This window comes from Canis aureus, chromosome 1 (assembly GCF_053574225.1).
Source record: "Canis aureus isolate CA01 chromosome 1, VMU_Caureus_v.1.0, whole genome shotgun sequence".
NCBI lineage: Eukaryota > Metazoa > Chordata > Mammalia > Carnivora > Canidae > Canis > Canis aureus.
The window spans coordinates 43,095,611-43,110,886 of record NC_135611.1 but is presented as its reverse complement, the minus strand read 5'-3'; the positions used below and the strand labels follow the sequence as shown (position 1 = coordinate 43,110,886).

The 15,276-nt window shown below is 36.0% G+C and overlaps 1 protein-coding gene across 14 annotated transcripts in view; it reads left to right on the top strand.

Moving 5' to 3' along the window:
* SYNE1 (spectrin repeat containing nuclear envelope protein 1) overlaps positions 1-15,276 on the top strand; it is a 448,999-nt gene that overhangs the window by 244,085 nt on the left and 189,638 nt on the right. For all 14 annotated transcript variants that reach the window (XM_077897071.1, XM_077897049.1, XM_077897055.1 and 11 more), the window contains 10 exons: positions 1,305-1,460; positions 1,614-1,784; positions 2,357-2,683; positions 3,928-4,080; positions 4,373-4,540; positions 6,795-6,971; positions 9,171-9,317; positions 11,066-11,191; positions 12,505-12,681; positions 13,682-13,947. In XM_077897071.1, coding sequence (XP_077753197.1) covers positions 1,305-1,460; positions 1,614-1,784; positions 2,357-2,683; positions 3,928-4,080; positions 4,373-4,540; positions 6,795-6,971; positions 9,171-9,317; positions 11,066-11,191; positions 12,505-12,681; positions 13,682-13,947 — 1,868 coding nt within the window. The remainder of the gene's footprint in view (positions 1-1,304; positions 1,461-1,613; positions 1,785-2,356; positions 2,684-3,927; positions 4,081-4,372; positions 4,541-6,794; positions 6,972-9,170; positions 9,318-11,065; positions 11,192-12,504; positions 12,682-13,681; positions 13,948-15,276) is intronic.

Genomic DNA, 15,276 nt, shown 5'->3' with positions numbered 1-15,276 from the left:
TACTTCCTTCCCATACCCTATTGCCTTGGCTTTGTAAGGATACATGAATAATAGTATTGAAATAATTTAAGTTAAAAAAAAAAAGAAATCATTTAAGTTTGTGGTTCTCATGTGAAATTGCTCTGATGTAATGCATTGAAATAATACTTGATAATTAGTTTTATTCTAACTTTTATTCAAATTCAGTAGGAATGATCAAAGTAATGCTTAGGCCTTTGGAATTTCTCTTTTTTCTTTCTTTCTTTTTTTTCTTTTTCTTTTTTTAGATTTTATTTCTTTATTTGAGAAAGAGCGTGAACAGGGAGGAGAGGGAGAAGCAGACTCCTTGCTGAGCAGGGAGCCTGAGATGTGGGGCTGTATCCCAGGACCCTGGGATCATGACCAGAGCCGAAGGCAGACAACCAACTGGGCCACCCAGGTGCCCCAGGCCTTTAGAGTTTCTTATCCATATTCATCTAGTTTAAAATTTATCTAAAAGAAGATACAAAAATTTATGCCACTCTTTCTCTTTTAAAAAAGTTTTGAACTGGGGAATCTCTGAGTGGCTCGGTGGTTTGGCGCCTGCCTTCCACCCAGGGCGTGATCCTGGGGTCCCGGAATCAGGTCCCGTGTGAGGCTCCCTGCGTGGAGCCTGCTTCTCCCTCTGCCTGTGTCTCTGCCTCTCTCTCTCTCTCTCTCTCTCTCTGTCTTTCATGAATAAATAATTTTTTTTAAAAATCTTTGAAAAAAAGGTTTTGAACCAGTGTAATATATACAGAAAAGTATTCAAACTCATAAAGAATAGTTTTTGTCAGGCAGCCCCGGTGGTGTGGCGGTTTGGTGCCGCCTGCAGCCTGGGGTGTGATCCTGGAGACCCGGGATCAAGTCCCATGTCAGGCTCCCTGTGTGGAGCCTGCTTCTCCCTCTGCTTGTGTCTCTGCCTCTCTTTGTGTCTATAAATAAATAAAATCTTTAAAAAAAATAGTTTTTGTCTTATTATAATACAGTTTTTCATGAAGCTTATATTAGACACATTTTCAAAACTGCATCTCAAAATAAATATATTCTAAACATACACTGAAATCATTTACTATTAGGATGATTTTTATATTTTTTAATACTTTTTTCTTGTACTAAAGTATAACACATACAGAAAAGTGCCCAAATAAGTGTACAGCTTTTATCATATTGCCATAATACAATTTTTCATGAAGATTATGTATGATATATATATATACATATATATATATACATATATATATGTATATATATATATTTCTTTGCCTAAGATTAAACCTGTTTCTGCAACATTTATGTCATTTCAGAAGTGGCATGAAGAAGTCACCGCGTACAAAGATGAAGTTGAGGAAGTGGGAGCCAGAGCACAGGAGATGTTGGATGAGAACCACGTGAGCAGTAGAATGGGCTGCCAGGCCACCCAGCTGACTTCCAGATACCAAGCCCTTCTTCTCCAAGTGCTGGTAAGTGGGCTTCCAGTGCTCGCTACAGGCCAGCAAATTTCACCAGCGAAAATGTTCTCCCTTTCATTAACTTCTGGTAAAGACACACACTTATCAAAGAGACACTGGTATAGGTCTGTAATTTACTGTCCAATTCTGCTTTTCCTTTTAAAGGAGCAAATAAAATTCCTGGAGGAAGAGATCCAGAGTTTGGAGGAATCAGAATTATCCCTAAATTCTTATTCTGATTGGTACACCTCTACTCATAAAAATTTCAAGAATGTGGCCACCAAAATTGACAGAGTAGATAAAGCGATGATGGGGAAAAAAATGAAGATGTTGGAGGTAGGTGTGCATATATCAGACTTGTCTCCAAGCCTTTGTTCTTCCACATTGCTGCTCTGTTCCCTAGTGCAGGCATTGGGAGCATGTGTACCTGGGATGAGTGATAGTTCATGGCTCACACTTCACTCCACATATTAAGTTATAATCTCTGTGAGACTAAAAGCTGGCTTTCAGTTCTTTGTGATGCCATGTCATCTGAATGAGTAGACTTGGTTGTTTATATCTGAATTCCAGTTTTACACTTAAATATTAGGATAAAAAAATTATCCCGAATTCATGGCCCCACATACTAAAAAAAGAGTTTTTACTCAGATCTTGAAGAATACTACTAAGGATGAGAAGAACATCATATTCTTTTTTAAGTCTCTGATTTGAAAATGATATATTGATCAAGACTTGTTAAAACCTATATTGAAGTAAAGAAAAGAAGATTCTGACTCCTGGCAGATCACCTCTTCATAAAACTTCAAAAATATATCATAAAGAGGAAACTCGAGAATGGGACTTGAAAGCCTTTTCTTTAAAAGGAAAGAAATGCTAACACTATATTTGCTTCCTGCTTACTCTCTCAGGGTTTGCTAAAAGACATGGAAAAAGGCCATAGTTTGCTGAAATCAACCCGAGAGAAGGGAGAGAGGGCTCTCAAATACCTGGAGGACAGCGAGGCAGAGACATTAAGGAATGAGATCCATGAGCATGTGGAACAGTTGAAGGAACTGACCAGCACTGTCCGGAAAGAGCACATGACTCTGGAAAAAGGCCTTCTTTTAGCAAAGGAGTTCTCAGATAAATATAAAGCACTAACTCAGTGGATATCAGAATATCAAGAAATCCTACACACTCCTGAGGAACCCAAAATGGAATTATATGAGAAAAAAGCTCAATTATCTAAATATAAGGTAGTGTGCCATTACTCACAAATGCGTAGGAGGGTCATATGTGTAGGGACTTAAATGGGAGAAACATGAGAGCCCTGGTGTGTGCAGGTGCTGGAAGATATCCCTAAAGTATCTGTTCTGCTGCTTGTGAGTGATTGATTTGTCTAGGTATGCTACATCAGACTTATTTTTCCACTCAGAAATCCTATTTGCCAGTTATTCAAAGATTGTATCAATAAATGGAGATCTATTCTAACAGTCTGATTCAGGTACATGGGTACTCCAGATGAGTCTTCCTGGTATCAGGATCTCATATCTGTAAACTTTATCTCTTTTATATAGAGTCTTTCCTTCATCTTTTGGCACCCAATACCTATAAGCTGATCTATGGTGAATTAAAAATGAGATGCCATATGTGTAGGAAAATAAGTTCTAATTAACCAACTGTAGTTAAACATTTTAGAAATTAATTTTTGAAAGAATAAATGGTGATATGGATATAGCTATATAGTATATGTAGATATAGATAGTTTACCTGCTCAAATCTTTGAAACAATTTATTGAGGCTTATAGGTGGAATAATTTGTGTTCTAAATTTGACCCAAATTATTAGCAATATTTTTTTGAGAATTTCAGTATGATGGCTTCCCTCAGAGCTTTTCCTGCTGGAAGCTTTTTCCTCCTCTAGCCAATATGTCTTTTCCTATTCTTGGGGTTTTGTGCCAAGGGTAGCAGTCTGTCTTTTGAAGGTGCCACATTAGATCATAACTGCTTTTCTCTTTTTTCCCCCCACTGAGTTCTGGATATTTTTAAATAGCTCTTTTAGCCTGTCACAGCAGTATTGCACCTGGAACCTAAATCTCTAACTTCACATCCAGTTCAAACTGCAATTAACTTCATGAGCTAAAGTCAAATGATAACACCTCACTTCCTTTTGTGTAGAGTTTTTTTTTTTTTCCCCTCCATTGGAAGAAATGTGGTAGGAGCCAGAAATATGAACTATGTTAAATTTAGCTAAAGGTGATTCTTTTCCATATGTCCCTCTCCACGTGTGAAGGGCTATTTGCTATGTTACTCTTACTCTATATTTTAAAACTTTATTAGCTCTAAAAGTTATTCCCTAATGTTTTACATTTATCAATTTATAAAATATGCATCAGATCTTTGTTTGAGGTAGATCATCTCATACGTGGCACAGACATATGTATGTATTCACCTTGATCACATAGATGAACTGGCTCTTTTTGTTTTTCTTTGTACTTAAGTCACTTCAACAAATGGTGCTGTCCCATGAACCATCAGTAAAATCAGTGAGAGAAAAAGGTGAAGCTCTCCTGGAGCTGGTGCAGGATGTCACTTTAAAGGATGAAATAGATAAACTTCAAAGTGATTACAAGGACCTCTGTGATGCAGGAAAGGTAAGGAGAGACCAGAAATTCAATAAAAATGTGCTTATTTGACAGAAAGGGGTCTTGACTTTTTTTTTCTGTTAGAAAATTAAGGGCTGGTATGAGTCAGTCTTTTTCCTTTTATTCAGATAGGATTTTCAATGATATGATGATTCTTTATGTTTTTTTCTGTTCCTAGTGATTTTTAGAAATATGTAGCTGTACCTGCCCTATGAGTTGCACTGGGTTTTTAAAAATATAAAGCAGTTATCAGTAGATTTTTGGCTTGAAATTCATCTCTAATGGGCACCTGGCTTCACAGGAGCATGTCTGCAGCCTCGAGGCAAAAGTCAAAGACCACGAAGATTATAACAGTGAGCTCCAAGAAGTAGAAAAGTGGCTGCTGCAAATGTCAGGCAGACTGGTGGCACCTGATCTCATGGAGACGAGCAGTCTAGAGACAATTACCCAGCAACTGGCCCACCACAAGGTATGCCTCATCTCTAAATAGCTAAAGAATGCAGGGTTGGCTTTAACAGCTCTGTGTGTGTGTGCGCGCGCACATGTGTGTGTGTGTGTGTGTGTGTGTGTGTGTGTGAGAGAGAGAGAGAGAGAGAGAGAGAGAACCCAACTCTAGATCATAACAGCTGTACTAAAGAATCAGGTCAAGTCTCAAGAACATATGATAACTGAAAACAGTTGAATTCAATATTTCAGTGAATCAACTACAGTTAAATCCTGGCTTTCAACTTTTGAACACATTTTTCCCAGCTAATAGTTTCCCCTCCCCCCCACACACACAATTTAATCTTCATAAAGTAATTTATCAAAGGAAGAGATTATCTGTATTTTAGAAAAGTGTAGCCAGAGATATGGTACAGGAATAGTAATCAGAAAGTCTGGATTCTCGCCAGACTGTCATTCCCAGCTAGGGAAACTTAACCTGATTCTCCTCCTTTCACTGTTCTGTTAAGAGCAGTAATGATGCCAATCCTGTCACACAGCTGTTGTGGTCATCACAGGCGATGATGGGCATGAAAGCATTTTGTAAACCATAAAGTATGATACTGATAGGCAGTGTTATTATTTTTATTAATATATATTTGTAGTAACTATATGTGCCAGAGGACAGATGTCATATGTTCACAATTTTGTGGAGCAATTTTGGTGATCTTAGTGGGAAACTGAATTGTAGTCATCTGTGCCCAACTATCTACTGTGTCTTAGGAAAGCCAGTTAACCTTTCTAGGCTTCAGGATCCTTATCTGTAGGAGGAAATATTACTTAGCAAATATGAATAGAAAAGTTTAACTATATAATATATTCTATTAGGCACTGAGGAAATACCCTCAGTCACCTCATGATGTAGTGGTTCTATAACAGCTCAAAGACAGATGGTTCTTTTTTTATTATTATTATTTATGATAGTCACAGAGAGAGAGAGAGAGGCAGAGACACAGGCAGAGGGAGAAGCAGGCTCCACGCACAAGGAGCCCAACGTGGGATTCGATCCCGGGTCTCCAGGATCCCGCCCTGGGCCAAAGGCAGGCGCTAAACCGCTGCACCACCCAGGGATCCCCCAAATGGTTCTTTTTAATATGGTGGATATATTAAAACAGTAACTCAGCACCACCATGGAAAGTGGTGGACTCTGAGCTGCTGAGGGACCACTAGAATTTCTCTTAAATGTATTAGTGTATCAACCCAGGAAATCTGTGGTGAAATGTGCCACTTGTCATTAGTATTGTATATAGCATTAAGGAAACTAAAGCCTGATTTGAAACAGTTGATTCTCTGCTTTAAGTGATCTATGAGAATGCTCACTAGAGAACACATGTTGGAATAGTGGTGTGTACAAGTTGGAGTTAGGCAACCCAAGGTCCACAGGCTGGGTGTATGGCTCTGAGGGTGATATAACCTCCCTGTGCTTCAATCTACTTATCTGTAAAATGATGATAATAATATACATTTATCAGGGATAAATAGTTCCTGGACTATACCAGGGGTTTAATAAATGGTGCATAGTAAATATTATTTTATTAGTATAAATACTATTCAATATGCTAGATATTATATAAATTACTAATTAGATATTAGATTATTATATCAACCAGATATTGTATTATTAGGTAAACTAGGTATTAGTATATTAGATTAAATAGTAATTAGATTATTTTAGGTATAAATCATACCAGAATTATCATTTATAAAGCTAAAAAAAAGTATGAACATCCTTTTTGCTGATAATAATACCATGAAACAGATATCTCTGTAACTCTATAACTGAGATTAGCCATGAATTCACTCTAGTCTTAATGGTTACTGCATCATCCCTATAGAACTTAATCCATTAAACTCATTAGCTCTTCCCATTAGGGTTTCCCTGAAAACATACATTTTTTATTTGTTAATATAGTAACAAAGACAAATTATGAAACTTTTCCAAACATCATTATACAGTAAAATTACTTATTTTAAACTTTGATAAACTGGTTATTTAAAAACTGAAAATGGGGGATCCCTGGGTGGTCCAGTGGTTTAGCACCTGCCTTTGGCCCAGGGCGCGATCCTGGAGACCCGGGATCGAATCCCACATCGGGCTCCCGGTGCATGGAGCCTGCTTCTCCCTCTGCCTATGTCTCTGCCTCTCTCCCTCTCTCTCTGTGACTATCATAAATAAATAAAAATTTAAAAAAAACTGAAAATGGAACTATGAGAATTCTATATTTCTCTAATTTTTGCAGGCAATGATGGAAGAAATTGCTGGTTTTGAAGACCGTTTGAACAACCTTAAAATTAAAGGTGACAATTTGATTAGCCAGTGTGCAGACCACCTTCAAGCAAAACTAAAACAAAATGTGCACGCTCATCTTCAGGGCACAAGTGATAGTTACTCAGCTATCTGCAGTACAGCTCAGAGGGTGAGTACCCCTGGAACATTCTAGAGTGATGATGAATTAAGGAGAAAGTCTGTACTATCTAGAGGTTCTTAAAAATAGCTTTGATCCTCAGTTTTTGGGTTAGTTTTGTTGTATGTCCAGAAAGGGAATAGGAGGATAGGTTTCATAGTCTGTGTGGATGCAGGACTAACATATCATACATTTGATTATTGTGATGGAATGGTAAGTTGCAGATACTCAGTTTTACCCAATCCTTTTATTTCATAGATTGATTATGAAAAATTTTTAAAGATTTTATTTGCACACTATCAATACTTTAACTTGCCATTTTTTCTCTAACACCAAAGTGAGTTTATTCTGTAATTCTCACAATAATTATTTTCTGTTTAACTCTATGCTACCTAGGTTATACTCCAATTCAGTATTTTTATGAATTCATATAGAAATTGGATGGAGTGAGTACCAAATTTGAGTTATAATTTATGAGTATACTTAACACTAAAATAGAATTCTTAATGTATGACATTAGCAGTAAGTCTGAGACGGATAAGAATCACTCTTCTAAGAAAAATTAGGTAAAATAAGTGAATTTTTTTTAATAATTTAGAATTTCTAAATGGCATCACAAAAAAATCCATGCATTTTTGTTGCTGGGCTAGCCAGTAAGAACTGGAGATGTACACATGACATGGGAAGAATGCTCTATCTTCATCCGGATTTGAAAAAAAAAAAATGCTGAGTGACATTAGATGACTTCCCAGACTTGAAAAATTCACATTCAGAAAGTTAAGAAAAAAGAGCAGGAGATGGGGGTAGGGGAATGGAGTAACTGGGTGAAACCCCTGAAGGGGTTTCACCCAGTTAAAGAGGGCACATGATGTAATGAGCACTGGCTATTAAGTGCAACTGATGAATCACTGAACTCTACCTCTGAAACTAATAATATACTATATGTTAATTGAATTTAAATTTTAAAAAAAGTTAGGAAAAAGGAGGGATAAAGTAAATCTAACAAATGATTTCAGAAGATGACACGGAGGGGAAAAGGGAGTGAAGTAAAATAAAACAGCATGGAACTTCCTGGTGAGCTGGCTAGTGTACTCCTTCAGCAGAGATTATTTTGAACACTGACATAGCAAGCATTTTCTACACAGTAAGGATTTTGCACATTTGAAAAACAATGGTAAATGTTCAAAAGACATATAGTTTAAAAATACATCTTTAAAAAACAGATGAAATTCTAAGAACATAATCAGAACTTCATAATTAAAGTGTGTAAAAATGATAAAGAGAAAAAAACACCTTTTTTCTTTTTAGTTCTGCTATAATAAGATTAAATAAGAGACCATCCGAATATCAGTGAAGATAATGAGTTTAATAGATGACAAAGAAAAACAGAATTCCATTATTGTTTCACTTGTCTTAATAAAAAGCCAGGCTAACTTAATTTCCTTCTTTTTTATTTTATTTCTTTCTTCTTTTTAAAAATAGAATAGTTTGCTCAGAAAAACATAAAGGTATATTTCACTTAGTTTCTCAGGATTTATGGATAAAATGGAAACTGGTTGGCTGGTTGAAGATTAATTAATTTGAATAGACACACTAGAAAACGTTTGGATTATTCTGAATTATTGTTATACTAAAACACAGCTTCTAAAATGAAATGAGGGCATCCAACTCTCCCTTCCCCTATGTTATAGTTTAGTTTCTTTCTTTCTTTTTTTTTTTTTTATAGTTTAGTTTCAATTTGACCATATTCTTAAGCATTTCAGTTAGGGAAATATTGGTTACCTTTTCATGATATGATATTTTATTTTTATGTTTAGTTTCTAGTTTAAACAAAAAGTGCAGTAATTATACCATGGAGGGGGTACTGCAAAACCCCTGATTTATGTTTGATAATTTACTTCAAAGATTTCATGTTTTCTAACACATTTCTACAGTCACATCAACCCTGCCCACATTCTCTTCCCCTAATCAGGATATTATATTATAACGTGTGGGTTGAGAAATTATAAACTGAAGATGGCCTTTGAGCTTTGCAACATTTTGGAACATATGCAAACTCCTTAGATATGTATTATGGTTCTGGGGAGTCCTGTGGAGAAAATGTACTTAAATGGACTTGTCAGTATGTTTCATTTGAATCCATGATCTTTATAGAAATCAGCAGAGATTTTTTTGAACTCTCATAACCGTAGCATGATTGTTTTGTCTCAGGTGTACCAGAGTTTGGAACATGAACTTCAGAAGCATGTTAGCCGACAGGACACTCTGCAGCAGTGCCAGGCCTGGCTCTCAGCAGTCCAACCAGATTTAAAGCCAAGCCAGCTTCCACCTCTAAGCAGGGCAGAAGCCGTGAAGCAGGTAGTAGACTCCTGGAAGTTCATGTTATATTGGTATTCATCCATTCAATGAAATTGTATTACGTACTTATTATGTGCCAAATTGTGCTGGCTCCCAAGGGCATGAAAGTATGAATAAGGTCTGAACTTGACTCTAGTCAAGTTCATGTTTTAGCTAGGAAGACAGACACAATACCAATGGTAGAATAGAAAGAGCATGGGGGATGCCTGGGTGGTTCAGCAGTTGGGTGTCTATCTTTGGCTCAGGGCATGATCCCAGTGTGTACGGGATTGGGTCCTCATCGGACTCCCTGTGAGGAGCCTGCTTCTCCCTCTGCCTGTGTCTCTGCCTCTCTCTCTCTTTCATGAATAAATACATAAAACCTTAAAAAAAAAAAAAAAGGAAAGCAAGAGCATGGGCCCTGTAACCAAGACATAACTCTAATAACTACTCAGCAGGGTGACCATGGGTTAAATCACTTAATTTCTCCAAGCCTCAGTGTTTTCATATATAAAGTGATGATTATAAGTATACTTACTTCTGAAAGTTATGAAGAAATCCAAACATCATACCACATGATTTAGAAACTGAAAGGAGGGGTGGTTTTTGTTCCCCATGGGACATTAGACAATGTCTGAAGACATTTTGGCTGTCACCCCTGGGAGTGGTGGGATGCTATTGGTATCAGCCTGGGAAATTGCTGAGCACCCTGTAATCACCAGGACAGTCCCTCCAGCAAATATTTACTTGGCTTCAAATGTTAGTAGATTTGAGGTTGAAAAGGCACAGAGGCATAAACCTAACAAATTCAGATGTAAGGTCTTCCGTGGTTTTCTCCCACTCACCTCTTTGACCTCTGCTCCTACTGAGTCACTATGCTCCAGCCTCAGGGTTTTGCACTTGCTGTCCCTTTCATCACCCCTTGGCAATACTTCCTACTTTCTTGAATTTAATTTTGTTCCTCAAAGAGATCTTGGAGGTACATTCTTCTTAAAGTAGCAGTGCCTCTTCATCATACGTCCCTTCCTTTATTCTGCTACATGGTATTTCTCACTACCAAACATTGCATTGCATGTTTATTTGTTTATAAATTATCTGTCTCTCTCATAAGATTGCAAGCTCCATGGAAACAAGGGTTTTGTCTTGGGTACTGCATTGTACTCAGTATCTAATGCAGAGCTTACATACACTCTGGGTATCTTCACAGAAACACATCTCTCTGTGTTTCTGTATATAAAGATTCACCCATCAGCCTTTCTTGGGGTTATGGAAAGGAAGGAGCACTATATGAACTTCTGCATATAAAAAGAGCCCAGCCATCTGCATTTTTACCAGACTCCAAGGAAGTCTACAAATGCACAAAGACCTCTTTCTTTCTGTCTCCAGAATATACAAAAACATATGAAGTAGCCAGAGTAGGGTACTGATCCTTTCTGTGAAATGGAAAACAACCTAAAATGTGGGCAGAGAATCTGGAAAGATGTAGAAGTTTCTTGGGTGTTCCCCTTCCCAGACTGTACAGACTAATTACATTGAGAAGCAGCTGCTGGACAAATGGATCCCTGCCAGTGTGTTTTGAATTCCTTCCTGCAAGTCACTAATATGTGTCATTTATAACAAAGGTGAAACTACTGAGCATAGCAAGGTTATTTTTGAAATGTCAACAAAATACTACAAATGGTACAAATATTTGCTATCTAAATATAGCATGTTTCTCTTTCACTCTGACAAGTTCGGGTTGTTTTTTTTTTTTTTTTTTTTTTTTTCAGGTCAAACACTTCAGAGCTTTGCAGGAACAGGCAAGGACTTACTTAGATCTCCTCTGCTCCATGTGTGACTTGTCAAACTCTTCAGTGAAAACCACAGCAAAAGACATTCAACAAACAGAACAAATGGTAAAAGTTTAAAAATCACATTGGATTTGTCTGTTTCTTGCTTGATGTGAGATGTGAAAGAAGATATCTCCTGGGATTATTCTTTCTATAAGGCTTTTATAGTCATTATAATAAATAGATATTTGAATTTCAACTAAGTCACAGACAGTAAGCACCCTGATCTAATCCCACTGAATTGGAACATTTAGTCCCCTTGCACTGCCGATCATTAATGCCTCTTTCCGCTCCTCCTTTCTCCTTAATTACCATTCTCTTTTTCTCTTTTCTAAATTTTCCTGTCACATTTTTGTTCTTTTTTTTCTTTTCCAACTTTTTCTTTAGGTAATAATGTGAAGAGGTCCTGATTCTTGCTTTGTATCAAGGATGGCAAAGAGCATGCTATCCGTCAAGATTCTTCTAATCCATGGGTGGTTACTGAGTGTAGTATTGAGAAGGATTCTGAAGCTGTATCTCAGCTCAGTGGAAAAAGTGTTGTAAGGAGTTTGCAGTACTTGTCCACAGCAGATAGCAGCACAGGAGCCATGTGCTCATCACTGCTGCCTTAAACTTGTCAAGGCAACACATTTAGGTTTAAAAAAGAAAAGAAAAAAATACTTGGTTTTGATATTTATTGACTGAATATTCACAGAATAGTAAAAGGATATAAAAGAAAAAAGTATCAAAGAAATTAAATAATAAATACTAATGTAGATATTAAAATTACCAAAATAATGTAGTTTTTTTACTTTTATATTACCAAAACAAACCTCTCTTTAAATCCTTATGAAAGGTGATATAATTCATACATCTTTTTAAAGAAATTATTTATTGAAATAAATTATGTGGTTTCGAAAACCAGTGAAGCTGATCTAAAAATATATTCAAAGCATCAATTACTTGGTGTTTGGTAAGTATCAACAAATGTACCAGAGAGAACAATATAAGTCTTCTAGTTAATCCCAAGACTAAATTCATGAGTCCGTCAAGCAGTTGTGTCTACTGAAATGCCCACCATAAAAAGCCACTAGGGTAACTCTGACCTAATTGTTAAAACTTCTGGAGCTTCACAACTAATTGAAATCACATGGCATAAGTCTTTGACATTTAAAATTTTTAGAAAATATAAATATAAAAAGAAAATCTGCTTTACTTCAAGCAAATAAAAATTTGTTTTGGATTTATTATAGAGTGTGTGTATGTGTGTGTGTGTGTGTGTGTGTGTGTGCATGTATTTTGGCCTGTGTACATGGGCAGCCTGAAGGATCACATTTCTGATTCACTAAACCTAAATGTTCTATCTCTGCTGCTAAGTTTTGCCTCTGTGTTCTCTCAAGATTGAACAAAGGCTTGCCCAGGCACAGAACTTAACTCAGGGTTGGGGAGAGATCAAGCACATGAAGGCCGAGCTTTGGATTTACCTCCAGGATGCTGATCAGCAACTACAGAATATGAAGAGGAGGCACTCAGAACTGGAGCTCAACATTGCACAGAACATGGTTTCCCAAGTGAAGGTAGGAATTAATGAGTCTCCAGGGGAGATAAAGGAGACGACGAGTGGTATGTGGCAGCCAGTCCTTCAACATTAGTAGAGCTATTTAGGGAATGAGATAGAATCAGAATAACCTTCATTTAGTGCCAGGAAAGGACAGTTTAGAAAGCAAACATTCAAATATTTTCTTGGAGCCCCAATTAACTACTTGGATTGAAGGACATTCACTCTGTAGTTTGTTTTTGAATAAAGCAGTTATGGTTTAGCCAATAGAGCCAGAAGGTACTTCCACTAAACAAACACGAAGCCTTATTATTTACTAGGCTTTCATCATGATATTGCCAAAGCTGTAGGATTGTAAATGTATCAATTAATTAAATATATCTAACCCATAAAACATGTATTAATATATAATTAATTTTAAGTATAATATAAATAGGATTTATATTGTATATTTACATACACCTTAAATGTAACAGAAAATTATTTAGTTTATTAACTTCATTGGAAGTTATACCAGATTTTTAACAAACATTAAGATTTATTTTTGTCATGATAGTGAGCCATTATATTTTCTACTGGAATATTGTTTGCATATGCAGAAAGAAGAATAGAGATAAATTAGATTTTTTTTAAAAAATTAGATTTTTTTCTCAAAAGAAATGAACTTTAAAAATTTTAAGAAAATTAAGGCTGTACTTTAAGATAAAGTATTACCTTTTTTTTCTTAATGACTATAGTCTAGTTTCACATTTATCAGTTTTCTTTATACTTTTCAAAATAGCATAGTGAAGGAAAATACCACAGTTACCCTTTGATTCTTATATACTTGAAATTTGTAAATTCATAAAGAGGTATGATTTTTAGACTTCCTCTTTGTCTCCCATGACTCATTCATTATACATTCTTCAGATACTTGAAGTGTTTGGAGGTATTATATCTATGTCTCACTCTGTCTTTATTGGACGGGGAGGGGGAGGTTATTATACATCATTTATTTTGTTATTATTGTTATTCTTTAGGATTTTGTTAAGAAGCTACAGTGCAAACAGGCATCAGTGACTGCTATTACAGAAAGGGTGAATAAGTTAACCAAGAAGCAGGAGTCTCCTGAACACAAGGAAATAAGTCACTTAAATGACCAATGGTTAGATCTGTGTCTTCAGTCTAACAATCTGTGCTTGCAAAGGGAAGAGGATCTTCAGAGAACAAGAGATTACCATGACTGTATGAATGTTGTTGAAGTGTTCTTAGAAAAATTTACTACAGAATGGGATAACTTAGCCAGGTAACAACAATTCTCTAGTGACTCACCAAAATGCTAAACCAGAAATTCCCTAATCTTTATAAAACTCAAAAATGTCTTACATTTTAAACATCTATTGTCTACCATAATAAATTCCGATAAAACATTATTAAGAATCTCATGCCATATGGGTACAGAATCATGGTTTTTCTTGCTCAGTATCAGTTTAACCAGTGAGTAAAAAGAAAATGTTTGAAAACAGTACCATTTCCCCCTGTGACCTTAAGGGATATTCAAAGACTGTTACAGTGTAACTTTAAAGAGTATCTCAAGAATATTTCTAGCTTTGTTTAATCATCAGTTATAGTACTATCATCTATCAATTCATAAAATGAATCCTTCTTAAATCTATGTATTCTGTAGGTTTTTTGGCAATTCTGTAAAGTAGTGCATTCTCTATAATTCCGTCAAGTTGTCTTGTACTTGTGGAATTCTAGAAATTAGTGAACAATCCAAATTTAATTAATGTGTGTCCTTTGTGATTTTTTAGCAGTTGAACCCCTCTTATCTTGTTGTTTGAAAAGAATTTCCTTTTCTGCCACATATATGGGGTTCATATGGAAATCTTTCTGTACTTCTGATCACTATAATTGTTAAAATCTTCACTTTTTCTGCCTACATTTATTAATTTGTAGCAATTAATATGGAAAACATAATTTTAGATGTAATTAAATTATAGAGGTTTTTTTTAGAAAGGTGCACTATTTTCTGATTTGTTTACTTTTCATTGATGCTAAACATCCTACTAGCCTTTAGAACAAATCCAGTTGATATCAGCAGAAACCCATATTTTGGGTTTATAATAGGCATCTCCATTTGGTTGGCCCACAGACAACTCGGATCTAGTAAGGCCCAAACAGAACTCATCATTCTACCTCCCAACCCTGTTACTCACATTTCAGAGTTGATCATTTTATAATTGAAAGAGACTTATAAGATTCCTTTTTCTCATGTGTGTTTTATAATTAAAGGGTTGAGAATTCTTTGTATTTCACACGTATTTTTAAAGATTTCTAATGATAAGCAAAAAAAATCTCATTATATAGATGAGTGACTGTTAAAGTCATTGATTATATCTTACAGATTAAATTAGTACTATATTGTTTATTAGAGGTTCTTCTCGTAGGAAAGCACATGACTTGTGAATGACCTATTAATTTCTTTTTTTTTAAGATTTATTTATTTATTTATGATAGAGTGGGGGGGCAGAGACACAGGAGGAGGGAGAAGCAGGCTCCATGCTGGGAGCCTGATGTGGGACTTGATCTTGGGACTCCAGGATCATGCCCTGGGCCAAAGGCAGGCGCTAAA